This window comes from Protopterus annectens, chromosome 5.part1, assembly GCF_019279795.1.
Source record: "Protopterus annectens isolate FY-2018-M chromosome 5.part1, PAN1.0, whole genome shotgun sequence".
Classification (NCBI taxonomy): domain Eukaryota; kingdom Metazoa; phylum Chordata; order Ceratodontiformes; family Protopteridae; genus Protopterus; species Protopterus annectens.
The window spans coordinates 410083548-410098049 of record NC_056736.1 but is presented as its reverse complement, the minus strand read 5'-3'; the positions used below and the strand labels follow the sequence as shown (position 1 = coordinate 410098049).

Genomic DNA, 14502 nt, shown 5'->3' with positions numbered 1-14502 from the left:
GACGCATCTTTCATCAGAAACAATAACATAATTACAATTCCAGAAGAAATGGACTGGACATATTCTCCTTCTACATTGAAAAGATGATCTGAAAAAAGTCTTGGACTGATGTGAAGAAAAAGAAACAAAGAACTGAAACAAAAAATACTGTAACAGTCTGAGATATATACTAATGAAATCCAAAAACGTATGCACAATTAAGTTAACGCTGTCTCTTTTTTTGCTCTCCCTTTTTCTTTCTTTCTTTTCCTCTCTCTTTTCTGTTACCTTCTTTTTCCTACTCTTCCTTCCAGATATATATTTATCCTATATGCAACAAACATCTTAGCACAAGACACTTCAGTAAATATAGGAAGATAAATAACTGAAAAAGTAACATTTATTACATTACAATGTTCCATTTTAACATAGTCAAGAGGGGGGGGAGATGGGATGATATCCAGGAATGTGTGTTGGTACATTGTTTATGTGTGCATTTTCATCTAGCTGTTTGAATCCTTTGGATCTGTTCCCGAGGTATGGATTGCTATATATATGGGTTGGTAAGTGGGAAGATCCTATTTATACATAAATGGTTGTTTTTTTATTTTTCCTTTTTTCTTAAAAAACAGATCAAGACAAACAGGAAATGGTTACACAAGTCTTGTTTCATGTCATAGAACTGTTTCAGTTAAAACAGCGCATTTAAACATGTAATGTTCGAAACTAGTTCACATATTAGTGAGGTTGGCACAAGTTACTGAGAGCACCAAATTTCCCTGTAATCAAGAAAACAATTTCTTCACATTCTAATAATAAATGGTCTCAACACTGGAATTACATTCTTTAGATAATATAATGTCATGACCAAGAGAAAATGTGGTAAGGCGAAGAGATAGAGGAAATGCTGTTAACACAAATTGACCTTATGCGAGGTCTATGAGTTTTAGAATCCTGATACGATCTCTTGTTTCCTCTTTCTCTTCACTCAGTGAGTCAGCAGCATGGTTTAAACACACTTACATTGAGGCAACATAAAACTTGAAGATTGTATTCGCAAATATATAGCCTCAGTTAGTAAGAAACATATTAGAAGTGTACTTATGCGCTTCCGCATTTATTTAAAGAGACAAGCACTTATTTATTTGTTCTAGTGCTGCATGATGTATCATAAGAAGAGTAGGAGCCTTTTTTTACCTAAAGAAACTTAAGTTACATCTGGACAGAGCTGTTTATTTAGTTACCCAATAAAAGAATATGATACATATAAATACAACATTACATCATCTTTGAATATATGTCTAGCTCTTTGATAAATGTATTAACTTAAAGGTGACATGTAACAGTGTCTTCATGAAGAGATGGGAAAAGCTATCATTTGTAAACCATGTTGCCACTTGGAATCACTTATTTGGATACTTTTTTTTCTAGTGCAGATGGGAAAATATAATCGGCTATAATATTAACCCTGAAATGTATTAGTTCAGGGGTTGATTCATAATAAATAAATAAAAGAAATGAGGAATACTCATTAGAATTTTAGCAGAAGCATGAAACAATTTTAGTATTACCTCTAGATGGAGCCATTGGCAAACAAAATAAGTACAGATCTTATATAAAGACAAGTAACATATTAAGCAATACACAATACATATAGAATCAATAGATTCAACATATTCTAATGTGTAAAAATAATTACTGTATTGATATAGTTATTGTTTATTTGTATCTGTGATGAGATTCCATGACTTAAATAGTTTTATGAGTGTTTTTAAAAGATGAATATAGATAAATATCTTGAAACAGAAATGACAAGTACAGTCTAAAATTAATTTCTTTGTCTATAAAGGACATCTCATTCTTATGTTAATGTTAAGGGTTTATTTTACTTCTGGTTATTCTATAACAACATGATATATATATATATATATATATGTCCTTTGATATAGGTATACTTAAAGTGAAATGCTTGTCATTGTATATCCACTTTACATAGATATTCATACTCAGTCATTAGATGACTACATGTCTGAGTATATCTACTGATATACAGAACTTGAGACCTTATTAAAAGGGAGTGTATTTTCAGAAATATTTTATGTACATGAATTATCTAACATATAGCATCATATAGTATAATGATAAGATGAACATGAATTAAATTAGTTTTAAACATCTTTTTTCAAAGAATGATATTTTATGAAAGTCAGTATGGATAGATGACATTACATGGAAACATTTATACATGGAAACATGATAATTAAATTATCATCATTAAAATGCATGTATAGGATGCAAAAAGAGTTGGGGAAATTACATAAAATGCAGCAAGTTTATAAAAAAGTTTTGTTGTTTGTACAGAAATTCTTAAACTGATTGTATTCAACTCTTTGATTGTACATAGCGAAAACTTTCCACTTAAAAATTGATGGTCGAACTTGAAATACATAAACAATCTAATCTAAATTTTGTTTTAAAATATGTTTTTACAACCCATTAATAAATATAGTTAAATGTTGACATAGTTATTCAAAATTAAAATCTCTATCAAAGTCATTATGGAACTAAATGGTAGATTTACTGTAGCTAAGGCATGAGGGTTAATCTGGTATATTTTCTTTTATCTACTAGATTAGGAATGCTTATCATTCCATGTAAGATAAGAGATTTTTCAAAATTCTAGCTTTTTTTGTTATATATAATTGTTTTTGTATTTGTGTTCTTCTTGCTGGCCTGAATTGGAATTTATTATATATACTTTCTTAAAGAAAACCAATCTTATCATAAAAACTAAAAAAGACAAAATATTTAATCAATTACAATGTTATAGAAGAGTACTGAGTTTTACTTGTATAGAAATAATTTAAAAACCAACTTAACATTTATGGACTTATCTCTACTTTCTTTATACACTAATGGTTTAAACAACCCAAAGAGGAAATCTAATTTGTTAAGATACTTAAAGTTAAACAAAGCTCAGGGGATTTTTCTTTAAAAATCCCATTTTAAAACAAAGATTCATTTATATGGACTCCAATTGAATACTTAATATCTCACTCTTCATATAAGACAAAAAAACAGAGGAGTAATAACATTATGGAGGAAGAATATTACTAATCGCTAAATCATCTACAAATATGAAAATAAAGAAGGCCTTATAACAATTGTTATAGTAAAATTTAATATAATATGGACCCTAGTAAATATGTATTGGTTCCCTGGTATGGAGACAAGGATAGCTAAAAAACATCTAGATCTCATAGGCAGAATTTATAAGGGTAACTTGATAATTAGTGGTGATTTTAATTGTATTCTAGATAATTCTGAGATCACTCATAAGAGAAATTTACATCTCACTCCTACAGTAAAATTACTCAAACATGGGCTGAGAATTATAATTTAATTGATACATATAGCTTTAAAGATAATTCATTATTGTTCTATCATCAAGACTATAGATTTAACACTCAAACTTGAATTGATAAAATCTTCATATCACAAGAACTAAACACAAATAATTTCTTAATTTGTCCTCGCCCTTTGTCAGATCATAATTCTCTTACTCTCAAACTTCAAATAAATTAAAAAAAAACTAACACATATAACAAGAATACCAGCCTGTATAACAAAATTGAAGGAATTCAAACCTTGGCTGGTTTCAGAATTACAATTTTCTTAGATGCTAACTATTCTGAAGAGATCAATATAGTTATGGGACACCTTGAAAGCACACACACACACACACACACACACACACACACACACACACACATATATATATATATGGCAAAACTCTTACAGGGTTCAAAAATAAATCCAAAGAATGGGAATCTAAATTACATAATATACAAAATCAACTTGCTGAGATAAAAAATGGACACTACAAGCACTTATATTGACAAAAAAAACTGATGATCTGAATAAAAAATCTATTGAAATTCTAACTCATAAAACTAATTTGGCATTGGAAAAATTTACGTTAAATACATATTCTTCTTCTTTCAGCTTTTCCCGGTTAGCGGTTGCCACAGTAGATCACCTGTCCGCTCATGATTGGCAGTGGAGTTTTATGGTGCCAAGTTACCAGCCTGCACCTAACCTTCCACAGAAGGCTCACACATGCACGCACTCACACCTAGGGCCAATTTAGAGTGTCCAATGCACCTACAGCTTGTCTTTGGGATGTGGGAGGAAACCGGAGCACCCGGAGGAAACCCACGTGACCACAGGGAGGACATGCAGAGACTCCACACAGAAGGCACCCCAGCCAAGGATCGAACTGTAGAACCTCTTGCTGTGAGGCAACAATGCTAACCGCTGCACCACCATGGCCACCCAAAGTTAAATACATATTCTACATCTTCTACATTTATGCACAATTTAATTATGAGAGTTAAAAGGCAATCTAGAACAAATATCACAAATTCTTCATGAGGGGAAAAATAAAGTATCATAAATAAGTGACATTCTCGATGCTTTTAAACATCATTATACTAAACATTATGGAATGAATAATACCCATACTATTCCCTTAAATTTAGAATCAATCTTTGCAAAAGTTAAGAAAATACCAGAAAAATTAAAATTAGAGATTCAAAAACAAATTTCTTACAAATAAGTTACAGAAATCATCAAGGAAAGCAAGAGTAACAAAGCTCCAGGAGCTTATGGCATTATAATTGAACTGTATAAAATTTTTCCAACATCTGTAACTTCACTTCTCCACAAAACCCTACTAGAAATTCAAACACAAAACATTACTCCACCTTCATAGAGATACTCACTAATAACACCAATTATAAAAGAATGCAAAGACCCTATGCAATGCAGCTCCTATAGGCCAATATCATTACTTAATGATTATAAAATCTACATGTCTATTTTTCCAATAGAATGAAAAAAATAAATAAATAAATGAAGATCAAATGGGTTTCATATATAACAGATGAACGTATGGCAATATACAAACAGTATTAACTGTTATTGACATCTTAAATAGAAAAAACTCGGAAGCCTTGCTAATAGCATTAGATATAGAAACAGCCTTTGATTAATTACAGTGGGGCTATTTATTTAAAATATTAGAATTATATGAATTTCCTCAGTATTTTATTTTATTGATAAAAATATTTATAAAAATAACTTAGCATATGTTAGATTAGGACCCTACACATCTGAGCCAATAACGTTGCAAAATGTACAAAAACAAGGTTGTCCTATGTCTCCTATTCTATTTGCTTTAGCTATAAAATGATTTGCTTCCTCAATATGCTCCAGTGCTACAATAAAGTGTATTGACATACATGGAAAGTGCAACTCTAAAATTATGTTATTTGCGGATGACATACTCCTTACCTTATCCATCTTAAAAGAATCTATAAAAGAACTAGATATATGAGTTGAAAAAAAATACTCAATTTCAGGTTGTTTCAACAAAACAAAATCTAACTTCATAATATTAAATAAAAATTAGTTCAAAAGTAGATAGAAACAACATAATTGGCAAACACATCTCCAACTTAAATTATTTAGTCATAACTAATAATATAGATAAAATCTTAGACCTAAATTATAATAACATTACAACAATGTTGAAAACCTATATAAAAAAGAGGAATAAAACTTATTTAATTTTTGAAGACAGATTGCAACTAATAAAAATGGCATTGTTACCAAAAAATGTATATGTAGCACAAGCTATACCCAAGATACCAAATACATACTTCTTAAAAGAAATACACTTCTATTAAAATTTATTTGGTGCCCAAATAGAAATAGAATAGCATATGTGCATCATATCAAACCATGGGAACAAGGAGGGATTACATTTCCAGAGACTTGCATTAAAGCTTCTATTTTTAGAATCATTATAAATTGGGTTGATCCAAATTACTCTTCTAATTGGAAAACTGTACACACTCTTATTCTTTTAAATGAAAATTCCATAATAAAAAAATCTCAAGTTAGACATTCAAAACTATATATTATTGCATATTTTATGTATAGGCAGTCAATATAATCTAGTAACACTGACAAAATTAAAATGTATAAATCATATTTTTGAAATATTTAGAAGATTCATTAATGTTAATACAGATGTTAAAATTTGGATGGACTTAATACCATTTAGCTCCACAAAAAAACTTCTCTAATAAAATACACAGGAATGTTCTTACAAAACAGGAAACAAATAATTTCATCTGCTGGCAACATTGAATTAATAATTTGAAAGCTGCTGATAGCCAAGATACAAGTTCATATGATCTCTCTTCGATTGGCTAGTTCTTCAAAGTGTACTGATCTATACATATGATCTATGCAGAACAGTTAATAATTCTTCCTTTAAAGACAGACCCAAATTTATAAAATATTTGTATGAAGTTATTTACAAAAATCAAAATCGGGAATAAAACTAATAAACTATATAAATTATTAATAAATTATAAAGTTAGAATTCAGCAGAACTATTGGAATTTCATCACTAAAGGACATTCAATATATCTGTCCAAGGGAAATGAATCTAATCTTTTATATTCTATCAAACTAACATCCAATGTACAATTTTGGAGAATTTATACTTGGAAGTTTCTGCATAGATCATGCTATACACCCAATAAACTAGCTAAGTTTGATTCTTCTAACAATGTTACATGCTGGAGATGTTTACAAGTATGTAAAGCATGAGTAATCACATTTCATGATTGCAGTAAAGTCAAAAAATTTTGGATAGATATTAATAATTTTTTGCAAGCAATATTTTAAGATCTATTCTCATTGACAAAATCTTTGATTTTATTAAATATTAATGAAACAACTGAAAAGAATAAAAATGATTTATAATTATTATGGACCATACTAGCATTTGCTAGAAAGTGTATATATAGAAAATAGAAAACCAACACTGAACCTCCAACATTGGTGTCAAAGAACTAAGGATGTTTTCTAAATCTTTGAGCAACAATCCATGGAAGAAGATATCTTTTACTGAAACCTTAAAAACAGTTTCAGGTTCTTCTTAAGCAAAAAGAATGAAAGAAGAAAATATTTATTTAACCTTCATATATAACTGTCTGGATTGGTTTATTTATTATTTAATCTCAGGTCAACTGTATATAGTTTACTTTTTGTTTAATCTACTGGATAAAATTTAATTAGATCTTTTTTTATAAATCTTTGAAAAATTGATAAAAACAATTTCTGAGTTAAAAAAAAAAAAAAGACCCAGTCCACTAAGAGCTACTATGGCTTTTCTCATAAGGGCAAACACTCAGTCAACTTTGGAAACAGCTACCTGGTCTTCAGTTCACATATTCTCATGGCACTAAAGCCTAGGGTTTGCATTCAGGACCAGGGCAGGTTTTTCTATAGCCATTCCTGCATGGTTTGCTTTCTGCAGACTCCATCTCAGGGCAATCTACCCTCTAGACCTTGAGCTCTGAAAATATTCCTAGAAGTCATGACTGCAAAAGTGAATAATATGATGGACATAATATAGTTGTGTTAGGAATGTATCATAATTGTAAATGCTACTGTTGCAGTCCTAATTCCTTCCTACCTCCCCTGTAGATTCCTTTGGTTGAGCACGTTTGGGTTGTGGTAGGTACTTTATTCACCTTCCCCCCACCTCCCCTCAGTGTCCCTTACCAAATAGACTCTTTTTCTCTGGGCTTATTTATTACTCTGAGACAGTTTAGGGCCTTGTAGTTAGATCACTCCTTTTCACTGGGAATAGCTCCCCCAGGTCATATTGTGCTCTGGCACAATCAAGTTGAAAAAGAACAGAAGGTGACATCAGCCAACACTTCTAATAGCAGCAACATCCAAATGGGAGGAAGTCAGCCAAAGCCAGGTGGGTGAATTTAGAGCTTTGGAAGTCAGGCTGGAAATTAGTCTCCTACAGGCTGTTGAGAGGGGATTTTTGCCTTGCTTACACGGCTTCCTTAGATCCAGGAATCTGAACTTTACTTTTGACACAAACAGGACATTCTGGAGAGGCAGACATGTCCAAAAGGATCCCTGCGCTGTGAAAAAGGCTTCCATCCATGTAAAAATAGAGTTCTTCCCAGATCCTGTTCAAACAAAACCTTAACAATTGGATAGGAAATCATAAATGTATCCACCAATCTAGCCCTATGCCCCTTATGAACAAAGGCAGTTCACAAAAAATATATATTATCCTGACAAACAGCCATCCTACAAATCTTTAGATACCTCCCTACTAACATTCCCCCCTCATAGATGCCCATGATACTTAGGACCCAAATGGTTTGGGGAGAGTGGCTAGGTTTGTAAGGGCTCTAAGTGGTCATTAGCCTAGTAACCACCTATGAGCCTAATGTGGCTCCTGCAGTCAGGAATCACAGAAATCATGACTGCAGCAGTGACTATACTCAAAGATTTGCAATTATGGTAAGTTTCTAACACAACCGTTCTCTCAGTTTTTACTAGAACCATTCTATATGTATATAAATGTTAGAAATAACATTTTTTTCTTAACTAGATATATGGCACAGAAATAATATATCTTTCCTTAATGTTGAAACACAGTGGTCCAGACTGGGATACGAACTTTGATGGTCAAAGTACAACAGTTCGGAGTCTGCTTATGGAACTGTATGGCAAGGCAGGCATGTGCCAAGAATGGGGGTTAATTCGACACATCTCTGGCTTGCTGAAGAAAAAGGTTGAAGTCTTAGCTGAGGTATTTATATTGAGGAATTTTTGTCTGCTTCCTTTTTAATGTGCTCATAGTATAAGACACAAATTGAATAGAATCTTGGAGATTTTCTTTTAACAGGGATATTTTGAAGATATTGCCAATTTAATATTATAGCATATACACATGTAAGTGTCAGCTAAATGAATATGATTCCCACAGACAGCCCTGTCTTAAGATAGGACACTATGCAAATGTTTTTAACTTGAGAAAGTTTGCAAACATAGTGCATTCTTTTTCCTTTTCTTTCATTCACAACAGTACAGCACACCTTTGGCAAGACCTCTGAGCCACTGACCCGATGCTCAAGGCTGAAATTTTACCCAATGTGCCCTGTATGTGCAGAATGACAGCTAATTAATTTTTGTTCCTGTTGTCTTCTCTCTCTCTCTCTCTCACAAACACACACACACACAGACACACACACACACACACACACACACACACACACACACACACACACACACACACACACACACACACACACACACACACACTCTACACAGAGACAAGATTTGTAGAATGGCCTCCAGTAAAGTGAACATAAAAAAAGGAAGTAAGGTGTTTTTTATTGTCTTACCTGTAGCAGTTGCTATTAAGCAACTTATTTAAACTTCATGCTGTGGAAAATATGCAAGATATGAAAAATATGTGAATACTTTTCCCTTCTTTATTGAAATGCTGGCATTCTTAACATCAAATACCAACACACTGAAAATAAGAGACTGAAAATCCAGGAAAGAGGGACTCTCAAGCATCACTCTTCTCTTATTCTCTTCTCTTTTAAACTTCTTTGCAGAGGGGGGCAAGCCCTCCCATACCCCAAACTTATATATGCCAACTCCAAGATCACCATACCTCAGAGGAAAGGGAATATTCAGAGAAATGGCCATATTGGACTTCATATACAAGTCAAATTTTTTTCGGCCATTCAGTCTCTGTATTACTGGGCTCTGTCATGCACATCCAAACATTTCAAGCATCTACTTAAAATTGCATAAATAAAGAACACAGACCTATGAGGCCTCCAAAAAGTTTTTGTTTCTTTTTTTTTTCCTTCTCAATTTTTTTTTTATTTTTCAAATACATTTGAATGAATTCCATAGTATTTATACATAACATCTTAAATAACTATGTACACTATTTACATTAGCCTGACACTATAACAGATTTTAATGTATACAGTTACTTTATAAGCATGTCCAATCCATAATCAGTGTGTCTGATTAATAAGACTTTTCCCCAGGAGTTGTTGATAAATGGCTTTGGATAAATTCTTAGTTCTTTAATTTTAATTTCCAATAATGCTGTGGTCTTCAGTAGGCTGCAGAGGTCTTCCAAAGTTGGTATTGTGTTTGTATTCCATCTTCTTGTTATACACTTCCTTGAAATTGCAAGTATAGTCCATACTAGATACATGTTTGACCTATGAGTGTCCTTTTGTTATATATTTCCAGTATGAGGTTTTGAGTGTTGTTTTATAGTTTATCAATATTTTGTAAAATTTTGAAAACTGTTTCCCATGTCAAAGTCATTGTATATGATTTCATATATGTATTTCATAAATTTTGTAATTTCTTTAAATGAAGAATTGTTAATTATTCTACTTAAATCTTGTGAATATGACAGAGTACTCTGTAAAGTTAGCCAGTCCTGTTGTGAAATTTTGTATGTTGTTTTTATTACTTGCATATCTAAAACTTCTAGTTCTTTGATACACTGGAGCCAACAAACAAATCCTTCCTGTTCCCAAGAATTAATAATTTCTCTATATATTTTATGTGGAAAGTTGTTTGTGACTATAAATGGTGCTAAAAGATCAAACCAGATTTTTAAATCTATGTTTGCATTAACAATTTTCCTAAATGAGTCAATGTAATAATTAAACAAGTTTTAATGGGTTTAGTTATGCTATATAGGTTCATAGGTAGGTACTAGGCTATCTGCCCTAGGGCATTTATAAGCCTAGCCAGAATGTGTTGGCTTTCGCCTCCCTTTTAGACTAGGTTCCTGAGCCTCTGTCAAGCAGGGCCATAGAAGTGATCCCCGGAGTAAATTTATGATTTCCCATCCACTCATGAAGATTTCTCTTGAAGAGGGTCAGCGAGGGGGTCTTCCTAACAAAGACTATTCCAGAGCGGGGGAAGCCTTTCGGATATGAATCTATCCCTCCAGCATGCCCTATGTATTGTTGTGCTAAGGTTTAAATCCCTGGAGCATGAAGCTCTAATGGATTTGGTTTTCTTGAGGTGAAGCATGTCCAACAATTCCGGGTTAGACATGGCCTTGTACGTCAGGCAGAGATCGCCTCTGAGTAGGCGGTAAGCAACTGAGTAGAGCTGGAGTTTCTTTAGTCGAGCTGCATAGGGCATCTGTTTGAGGCCCACGATCCTCTTGGTGAGGTATTTTTGAGGTCTCCAGCTGTTGCAGGTGTCGGGTAAGGTACATCCCAAATGGGGCATTGTACTCAATTATGGGCCTGATGAGCGATGAGTAGAGGGGCACAATGACCTCTCTTGATCTAGATGTGAACCCTTTTGTGATTAGGTGAGCTATATAGAAGGTTTCTCTAACCACTTTGGCAATGTGATTGTCAAAGGAGAGGTTACTATCTACTTGGGTCCCCAGATCCCTAATTACTTCTTCTGTACTTAGTGGATTACCTCCTATGTGGTAGTTTGTGGGCACTTTGTTTTTCCCAAAGGGGATGACTGTGCAGTTTTTGGCATTTAGTTGAGGCCATGGTTCTAACACTAGGTATCCATCTCTGTAAGGCCCTTCTGGAAGATGCTTGTGTCAGCCGGCGAGTTGATTATGACTCCCACTTTGCAATCATTTGCGAGCTTGGTACGCCACAGTCCTCCCATGTTTGCCTGTACCTCAGAGAAGTATACACTGAACAAGATGGGTCCCAGGACTGAGCCATGTGGGACACCATTTGTAACTGGTTTATAGTTGGACATGGCATCCGCGACTCTGACCATGTGAGTTCTATCCCTGAGCCAGTTTGCAACCCACCTTGTGACATATGGGTTAATATTTAAACTGGTAAGCTTATTTATGATGCCAGAGTGGGGTATTGTGTCGAAGGCCTTTGCGAGGTCCAGGTAGGCTGTGTGGGCTAGCCTCATCTATGGCTTTAGTAACTATTTTGAAGAAGTCAACTAGGTTTAAGAGACAAGATCTGCCTTTAACAAAGCCGAATTGAGTGGGGTCCAGTGTTTGGAGGTTCCCAATGTCTTTGTTTATGAGATCCATGATGATTTGCTCCATAGTCTTGCAGACCAGGCTAGTCAGGCTTATAGGGTGATAGTTCCTGGGATCCATTATGGCGCCACCTTTGTGGAGCGGGATCACTGTTGCTGTACGCCATTCTTTGTGTACATAACCTGTGGTAAGGCTGAGTTGGAACAGTGAATTTATGTGAGGGTTTAGTTCATTTTGGAGCTCGTGTAAGATGCAGCCCGGGATACCATCCGGTCGCATTGATGCTGTGTTTTTTTACTTTGGAGAGGGCTGCTTTCACCTGTGTGTCTGTGATGTCTGGGGGACTGCATTCTTCTGGTATAAACACTGGCCCTTTTGGGGGGTAAGGGGGGTAAAATTTGTACTGAACCTGTCCGCCAGGATGTTGGCAATGTCAGTGGGTTCAGTGTATTTTGTGCCATTTTGCACCAGCTCAGAGCAGATCTGAGAGTTGCCACCCAGATTCTTGATGTAGCTAAAGAACACCTTGTGATTATCTTTAGAGTCTTTTGTGATTTTTCTTTCAAAGCTAGCCTTTGATGATTTTGAGGGATCAAAGTTTCTTGCTAGTACTGATCAGGGATGCCTTCCCTTTTTGGGATTTTGCCTTATCATATAATAGTTTCCTCCTTCTGTTGTATAGCTTATTTATGACTGGGGTCCACCAGACTGGTCTCCTGTTTTTGGAGGAGTGAGTCTTGGTTTTACTTGGGATGGCACGATCCATGCACTTCTGTAAGTGCTCATAGAGTGCATTTGTAAAGGATTCTGCTGTTCGGGTAGCATTTTCCATTAGCCCAGGGGCTTTGAAACTTTCCACCATGGCCCTGAGAAGTGTGAAGTTTGCTTTTGAGAAATTTTTCAGTGGTTTCCTTGGCTGGGGGTGGGGTCAGGAAGTGGATGTCTGTTGTGATTAGTTTATAGTCTGATCTTACCAATGAGGGGTTTACCTCTGGTGTGGAAGATTGAGCCCCTATGTTGGTAATGACCAAGTCCAATATGTTGTCCCCTCTTGTGGAAGTGGTGACCAGTTGTTCCATGGCATTTGAGTTTATAAACTCCAGGAACCGTTAGGTGAAAGAGTTGGGACTTGAGTAGTTTTCCCAGTCAATGTTTGGGTAGTTGAAATCCCCCAATATCATGGTGTTTGGCGAGACCTTCATATTCTCCAATGTTCTCAGGAATGCCGAGTGGGGGTCCTGAGACAAGGTGGGTGATCTGTAGCAGGCTAAAAACTGAAAATCAGTTTTACCTGCTGTTAGTTGCACATGGATGGTTTCTGCTGCCTCGTGCAGTGCCACTAACCTGGAGGTGTGGGTATCCTTGATGAAAATGGATACTCTTCCACCTTCAGTATTTTGGTCCAAGTTCTGGGGCCGAAAAGAATGGTATGAGTTGAATCCTGGTAGTACTGGGGTGCTCTCTGGAGCCTTGAGCCAGGTTTCTGTTACTGCACAGATATCGATTTTCTCCATACTGAGGAGTGCCTCAAGTGCATGCATCTTGAGGTTTAGACTTCTGGCATTGAGTAGCATTACCCTTAGTTTTTTGTTTCTGGTATTGTCTATGGAGGTGGGTTTGTCTTTTGAGCCTTGCTTAAAAAAGGCACTATGGGGGTGGCAAGAGGCCTTATCCAGTATTCGAAAGCCTAGGGGTGACAGGTGCAAGCCATTCCTGGTGAAGCAACGTGTCTTGTCAAGCATGTCATCCCAGGCTGACAGACACTGGATCCCCTTTGAATGACACCAATAGCTTAGCCAATTGCTAAAATTGATCATTTTGTCTTTATACTGTGGCATCATTCTTGGTGAGGGCAAGATGCTACTCAGGGTCAGGGTCATACCAGCCTGGGCTACATGATCAGAGAGCTCCTCTGTCTTTTTTCATGTAGTCCAGGGAGGTACGTCTCAGGTCATTCACACCAACATGGGCAATAAAGAGTCATATTTGTACCTGCTGTGGAGTGACCCGAGTGCTTGTGTTATGTGGCGGATCCTGGCACCCAACAGGCAGCTTACAGTGACCTTCTCCTTGTTCAGTCTGGTGAGTGGGACATCAGTGTGCCTGACTATAAAGTCTCCAGTTACTAGTGTATTAGGTGTGTTATTTAGCCTTAGGGGCTGTGACTGCATGGCACACTGACTTTGTGAAGTATGTGGTACATGAAAGTTGTTGTGGGGTAGCGATTGCTTGGATGTCTGCTTTGGAGGTCTCTGTTGCTTTGGCGGATTTTTATTTAGAGCCTCTGAGTATGTTTTTATGAGTTTGTGTCTTGTTTACTGGTTCGATTGGTCTATGTGAGACTGGTTGTGTGGTGCGAGTGGTTTCCTTCTCCTCCTAACTGAATGTGCCAGTCTTGGGGTGAGAGAGCTCAGCCTCCAGTTTGGCTGTATAGTTGCATCTCTCACATATATTTGAGTTTGTTGGAAGGAGGAGAGGGTTGTGTGTGTTCATAAGCCAATTGTAACATTGCCTCAAGATTCACCAGCTGGACTGGAGAGTATACCTGAAACTGCACTTTGGATATGCCTGGATGGTTTAAAGAACTGATATATTGATTG

General features: G+C 35.6%; 1 protein-coding gene across 4 annotated transcripts in view; it reads left to right on the top strand.

The window, feature by feature from the left end:
• PHKA2 (phosphorylase kinase regulatory subunit alpha 2) overlaps window positions 1–14502 on the top strand; it is a 1461438-nt gene that overhangs the window by 1071634 nt on the left and 375302 nt on the right. For all 4 annotated transcript variants that reach the window (XM_044073068.1, XM_044073067.1, XM_044073065.1 and 1 more), the window contains exon 24: window positions 8527–8680. In XM_044073068.1, coding sequence (XP_043929003.1) covers window positions 8527–8680 — 154 coding nt within the window. The remainder of the gene's footprint in view (window positions 1–8526; window positions 8681–14502) is intronic.